The 7446-nt window shown below is 40.4% G+C and overlaps 1 protein-coding gene across 1 annotated transcript; it reads left to right on the forward strand.

Moving 5' to 3' along the window:
* The first annotated feature begins 231 nt into the window (after nucleotides 1-231).
* On the forward strand, nucleotides 232-7228 carry LOC149847482 (KH domain-containing protein). The gene is made up of 7 exons (XM_089997048.1): nucleotides 232-668; nucleotides 1391-1575; nucleotides 1684-1869; nucleotides 2003-2098; nucleotides 2188-2259; nucleotides 2377-2496; nucleotides 5837-7228. Exons 1-7 carry the CDS (start codon nucleotides 398-400, stop codon nucleotides 6959-6961), a joined length of 2055 nt encoding a protein of 684 aa, XP_089853174.1. The 5' UTR covers nucleotides 232-397; the 3' UTR covers nucleotides 6962-7228.
* Nucleotides 7229-7446: the final 218 nt, after the last annotated feature.

A 7446-nucleotide genomic window follows, 5' to 3' on the forward strand; every position in this document is an offset into this window, starting at 1 on the left:
TCTGTACAACTGGCGGCCAAATAATGCGGGCTTGACTTTTATGTTATACTATGTGTCACCTCACAATGGCTCAAAGAAAAGGCATAGAGAAAAGTTGGATGGCAGAAGATGGATGCAGAATCGCAAGCCATAGTCAAAAGCTTCAACGGTCAAGATCTTTTCTGGTCATTTTATAGTTTTGCCCTAGGCCAGCCTTATATAAAGGGTTTAAGAACCCTAGAATCTCATATTCTCTCTGTCTCCAAACCCTCAAATCCGTCTTGGAGGGCGCTCGTTGGTTCTAACTGAGAGATACCCATTTGAGATCTGCCTTTCTTCCACCCGGACTGGGGTTCTCTCTGAGTCTCTGCTCATAAACCGTTTTTTTGAAGCAGAAATCATCCCTGAAGGGTGAAACATGGCGGAGGATAGCGAGGTGGTTGCCGGCAGCCCAGTCTCTTCGGACCACAAGAGGAAGATCGACGAGGTTCCGAGCCAAGAGAACGAACCGGTGGAAACTGAGGTTTCGAGCCAAGAGAACGCCGAAAAACTGGAGAAACCCGACGAGAACGCGGATTTAGCGGAAGAAAACTCTGTTCAGGAGGCCCCGGAGGTCCCGGAGGTTGAGGATGCCCCCTCGGAGTCCCCGGAGGCGAAACGACCTCGATTGGATGAACCTGTTGAGCATGGTACCTTCCATTAACATAGATAGTTACTTTTTTTATGCTTTTCATATTCATATCCTTCTTTGGTTCCTTACCCTCGCAGTTCGTTCACTCTCTGCTATTTATGGAAATTTGTCTTGTTTTTTGTTTTATTCCGTCGTTCGTCTGTTTATCTTGGTTAGTTTTATACATGCTTTTTACGTTCTAAAGATAGAGGCAATATAGATTTCACACTGCGATTCAGGGGGTGAATGGTTGAATGTATTGCATTGTCAATCGAGGTAGCTTGGTGGTTTTTTATGGTTGGATAGAGAAGTAATCAGTATTTCCTAGGGAAGCACACTAACATTCATAGTTTTTTGTTGCTTTGGTATTAATCTTATATTGGCGAGTTCTCATCATTCTTCCCTATCTTTTGTGTTTCCTCGATTTTATTAGACTTCTTTTCTTTGGGTCTTTTTAAAAAAAGGAAGAAGTAGAAGAAATTAATCTAAATGTAGTTATTTTTTTGTTATTGATGTTTGGATCCTACGTCTACCTCAATCTTGTGATTTAAGCACACTTATCAGTTCTGCATTTTCTTAATTTTTTCTTTATTGTAGTTTGGTCCTATTGCTTTCCTTGTCATGGTCATCGATTATGTCGTTGAAGTGTTATCCAGAAATTGATTGTGGGCTTACAAGGTTGTAACTGTTTATTTGAAACTTGAACTTCTCTATTTACATTGCGATGGATTTGTGCCTCAGCTGCCAAAGAAGGTGACCAGATTCAGAACTCTGAGGAGGTTCCGGCAGATGATTCTCAGAATGCATCCGTAGAAAATCCTCAGCAGCCTACCCAGGATGTTCCACAACAAATTATTCCTCAGGTGGATCAACAGCCTAACCTTGAGCAAGATACTTCTCGTAAAGTTGAAGTCCCTAACAATAAGGTGTGTGCCTTTATTTGTTTAAAGCTTCTTAGTTCTACTTGTTAATGACATAGAGAAGTTTTGTATTACTTTGACAATTGAGTGTCTCTTGTGGATCATCTGGTACAGGTTGGAGTCCTCATTGGTAAGGCTGGGGATACAATCAGGTACCTGCAGTACAATTCGGGGGCTAAAATTCAGATTACAAGGGATGTTGATGCAGACCCATCGTCTACAACAAGGCCAGTGGAACTAATAGGAACTCCCGAAAATATCAACAAGGCTGAACAACTCATCAAGGATGTTATTGCAGAGGTTTGTTCTGTTTATTTAAATTTGTAATTTTTTCGATGGGTTCAGCAGTTTTGGGTTTTATTTCATGTGTGATAAAGACTACATGGGCATTTCTACATTTTTTATGGTTATTATTTTGTCAATCACATTGCAGGCTGAGGCAGGGGGTTCACCTGCCCTTGTTGCTAAGGGCTTTACTGCTGCACATACTGGTGGAGAACAACTTCATATTCAAGTTCCTAATGATAAGGCATTTGAACCTCTCTTTTTTCATGCATGAGATGCATATAATGCTTCTATCATTGTCTTAACCTATATACATGTAAAAATTGGTTCCAGGTTGGTCTGATTATTGGTAAAGGTGGGGAGACAATTAAGAGTCTTCAAACCAGATCTGGGGCTCGCATTCAGGTGATTACTCTATATTTTGAAATGATATCCAAAAATTGAATGTTGAATCAGCAGTTACCGTAGCATTTACTGGCAACTTAACCCAAGTTCTGAATAAGCATGCTTTGTCATCATTAGTTGGTACCACAACACCTTTCTGATGGTGATGCATCCAAAGAAAGAACCATTCGAGTAACTGGCAATAAGAAACAGATAGAAACTGCTCGGGATATGATCAAAGTTGTACTGATGAACCAGGTTAGTCTATGGTATTCATGTCCTTTAACCCTTTTTTTCTGGTTGTATGATAAATGACTAGACATTTGTTATGAGCACAGATTTTTAACTTCACAATAATAAGATTGCCTTTGTTGGTGGACTGCCTTGGTTTGAGCATATTGTTGATATTATCCATATTGTCAATGAATGATTCTTGTTGTTGCATAATTTTCATGAGGTCCTTAGACATACACCCAGATACATGCTTTTGACTTGAAGAAATGCTTTGGGAATCTGTTAGGTTTGTATGACTTGGAAATTATAAGCATCATTATATGTTCTTATTAAGATTTCACATGCTTGGATGAGGAAAAAAACTGTAGATGCTATTTGCAGGCTTTTTGTACCTTTTTCAATGTTATTGTTGGGTTTTACCTGCATCATGTGCAATTTCAATTGTTGATGTCATCAATCACTGTGAGAAATTTGTCAAATAAAACCGCATAACCTTCCTTTTCTCTTTCCCCGAAGTGATATCTGCAAATTGGAGAGAGATACATGTTTTATTAACTGTCAGTTATTCTTCATGACATTTTGGGGCCATAGCTTTGATATGTCAATGGTCAAATAGCAAACCTATTGATCATTTACTAGGACCAGCCATTCAAGTGGTCAGTGCAATCCTAGATGTGTCCTAACTAAAAGTAACTTGACTAAGTGTCTAACTGTCTATTTGTACATCGCAAGTCATAAAATTGTCACTACGTTTTGCAAATGGAGGAAAATAGTTATCACATAATTTAGTATCTCATTGGCTGTGGGATGTTGTTCATTTCTGTGGGATTAAAGACAATGTGTCTATGTTATCGGGACATGGCAAGACAGGCCACGTACCCGTGTTGACATGACTGACATGCCTACGGATACCGGATGCAGCATGGGTACGTGGGCTGGGTCTGGTCCAACTAAGACCCACCCAACCTGAAACCCACACTGGTTTTTTTTTCTGTTTTTTTTTCTCCTGTCAAACCTCCCCCTTCCCACCCTCTGCAGCAGGAGAGAGAGAGAGACCTACCTCCTCCTCCATCTTCTTCTTCACCTCCTTGTTCTCCTTCTTCGTATCCAGAGAGAGAGAGAGAGAGAGGCGGTGGGAGTCTCAATGATATCCAGACCTACCTCCTCCTCCTCCTATTATATATATATATATAGCCGTCTCCATACCCTCATTTTTTGAAATTGTCGTGTCGTATCTTCCGTACCCATACCCAGGTGACATAGCAATGTCGGGTATTTGTGTTTGGAAAACTGGTGGCCAAAGATGTTGATTTGTCCATTGATAATTCTTCAAGAGTTGCTTTGAAACTTGTGTAGCTATGAACTTATTTTCATCAAATCCTTTTTTGGGTTTTTTGGTGCTTTATTGTATCTGAAGTTTAGGTATCTTCTCAATAATGACTTGGGAAATCGATGGATACAAAACTTTGTGAAGAGTTATTAAAGTGTATGGTTTCTAATATCATGCTACAAACAACCATCATGCTAAATTGTCATGCCTTTTTTCTTTTTAAAAACCGTAGAACAATATGCAATTTATTATGCAATGTAAGTCATGCTATTCTTATATGCTGACGATCTTACATTTCTATATTTAAAACATGTCTGTGTGCTGGTCATTTTGCCTGTCCCAGTTTCCATGCAGAATTTGTAAAGATTGTAATTCTTGAAAATGCTACATTAGGCTTTCAGTTTCCCTGAGGATGGTGGTGTGTTCATGCGTGATCCCATATAAAACATGCATAAATACCGGAAGATATTACATTTGGTTTGAGATGCTAATTGCCATGATTCATTTATGCTAAAAGCGCCGACTTCGAATTGGTTGGCTTTCATAATGCAGATCTGGTAGGAGAGCCAACATCCGAGACTCATGCGTTCAGCTTTATGTCTTTTACATCCATTTGTACTCTCATCAGTTGAGGAGGGGTATCTTCTTGGGTCCTTTATGGTCCAGGAAAGCACATAATTGGTAAGGTCACTTTGAGACTTTGCAGCTGAAGTATTGGACTAGTAATGTAATGTCATGAATTCTTGATAGACCAGGCTTTCGTCCTGATGTTCAAATGCATGCACCAAGTAACCTGAAGTTGACTGTTTTATGCCAAAGGAGTTTTACATTGGTGAAGTCCGTACAGTTATTATGGGTGTCGATATTGGTCTAGGTCAAACTACTTGTTTCCAAGTTGTTACATGTTGGCATTGATAATGGATGTCTTCATGGAAAAAGTTGTTACATGTTGGCATGATATGGATGCTATATGGATTGGGAGAGCTTATAAAGTTGCCATCAATTCTTGGACTGTTCCCCAGGATTGTTAAGTGTTTTACCATGTTCACCAAGATCTGTTTTTGCATGTTCATGATGCACTTAACACTTCCACGTGATTGCTTCAATGTACCTTATCTCTTTTCTCCTATGTCTGAGATTTTTCAGACCCTGTTCGGTTCAGTTAGCTCCTAGGTTCTATGCCTGCCCTAATTACATAACTTGCAGCATGTTTGATCCAAGATAGTTTTAAGGTGACAAATGGATGTAGTCTTATTCTTCAAGATCAATTGCTTGCTAAGTTATCCTAATAATTTGTTTGAAAATCTATGCGGATGACCTACATGACACATTGACAAGAGAAATGATGTATTTGTTGGATTGATATCTCGAATCTCTGTTTGTGATGCTTATGGTAGGATTTTCATGCTGCTCATGAAAAAAACCCGAGTTCTGCTCTTCATATTTTATGAATATGTCCATCTTCTTGGTTACGTGGAAAGACTATAAAGCGCGTGAATACTGATTCTAAATATCTCTGTAACTATACTTCTATCTGCATCTGATGTGACAATAAGTACAGATAAAAACAAGCTAGCATTCATAAAATGATTTGGTTGATATTTTCCATTTCCTCTTAGTTATGTTCTTTTGAACTGAATTCATTGGTTAGTCATCTTGTTGCTTGTGTTTTGAAGCTGTAATAACTATTTTTCTGTCATTTTTAGATTCATATCAATGATGGGTGCTTCAATGCAGTATTTTTTTGTATTTGCAGTTTTGAGATTTGTGTAGATTTACTTTGCGGGAAGTCTTTAATGGTTTCTTCTGTTATCATACTTTATGTGCACCCAAGTGTGTTTATTTCATCTAAGCGGGTCATTCTTTGATTACCTAGACCTAGACAAGATGGATATACTCGTCTCCATGAGTTCTCCCCCTCCTATATGTAATTGAGTTTCACCAATTTTGCAAGCAACTTACCGCATACTACTTTCTGCATTAGTTCATGACTTCACATCATTTATATGTTATGGTTTTGTGTTTGTGATTCAGGCTCCTGTGAGGCCTTTGGCTCCTGCCGGAGTTAACCAGCAAACATATCGTCCTAGCGGGCCTCCATCTGTTCCTCAATGGGGAGCTCGTCCTCCCCATCCATCACAACCAATGGGTAATGATTATCAACAGCGAGGACCTCATCCATCTCAGACTCGATATCCTCAAAATCATGGTGGTTATCCTCAACAGCCACCACCAAGGAGTACCTTCAATCCAGGCTGGGATCAAAGACCTGCTGCTACACAAGCCCCCCCTCAAGCTGGTGGTTATGGTTACTATGGACAAGGAGGTCATGCAACAGAACCTCCATCTTCTGCTCCTAATCCTGCCCCTTCTCAAGTTAATTACAATTATGGACAGCCACAAGGTGGTTCTGGTTATGGGCAACCACCCACGTATTCACAATCAATGCCTCCCCAGCAGGGCTATGGACAATATGTTGACTCGGGTTATGAAAAGCCAAACCAAACCCAGCAGTTTTACGGTGGACAGCAGGCTAATTCTCAGCCAGGGTATGCACAGCAACCAGGCTTTCAGTCGGGGTACATGCAAGATGGATACAACAAACCAACCTATGATAACATGTCTTCACAAGGACCTGCACCACAGTCCTATGGTCCACTAAGGGCAGCTCAGCCTGGGGAAATGCCGCAGCAGGGGTCAGCTCCTCATGCATATGGGTCAAGTGTGCCATCACAACAGACTTATCTTTATCCATATGGATCAGCACCAACTACCGATGGATACAGCCAACAGCCTGCCGGTTCTACTACTGCCCCTGGTTATGCACAACCTGTTGGTCAGGCTGGTGGTTATGGCCAATACTCTTCTCAACCAGGGTATGGTGATCACCAGGCTCCAAACAGTTCAAGTTATGACTACCAAGGACCCACAGATACGGGGTACAGTAGCGTGCAGGGTCCAACATATGGTGGTCCAGCAAACACCCAACAGGGATATGGGCAACCAACAGCGAATGCAGCAACCTATGATCAACAGGCAGTGCCTCAATCAGGTTATGGAAGTTATGGTGGGAATGCACCAGCTGGTTATGGCAAAACTCTGTCGCCGCAACCCGGATATGGACAGTACGATTCTTCTCAAATGTATGGTCGTCACTAACATATATTCCAATCTTTAACCGATGGAAGTCCAACTGAGATCTCTGTTGCCATAAAGTTTAGTCTGAATCATGCATGCTAGTTGTTTCGATTAGAGATTACCCAGTAGGCTTATCCTTTAATCTATTGCATATGAAGCATGGAGTATGTTGTCAGCTTCATGTCCAGTGACAGGTCCTTTAGTTTGTTACTAGTATAATTTTCTTATGAAATGTCTCACTTATGAGTTGTACTCTTATATATGATTTTAACGTTTAAGCTTATTTTTGTGATGCTGTTGGGTTATCTGTGCGTGCATGCATGTGCAAAAATATATTCACATGCTTCAATCATTGCAGGCAAATCATGCCAGAATCTTTGGTACATGCTACTTTGAAGTTGAATGGATGATCTTGTCCTTGTCACCTTAAAATCTTGTTACATCATGTTTGTTTTGCATAACTCACCCGCTCACTGTTGATCTACAAGCTGAAAGCGGAGTGTTAA

Source organism: Nuphar pumila, chromosome 2, assembly GCF_984573655.1.
Source record: "Nuphar pumila chromosome 2, dmNupPumi1.hap1.1, whole genome shotgun sequence".
Lineage (NCBI taxonomy): Eukaryota > Viridiplantae > Streptophyta > Magnoliopsida > Nymphaeales > Nymphaeaceae > Nuphar > Nuphar pumila.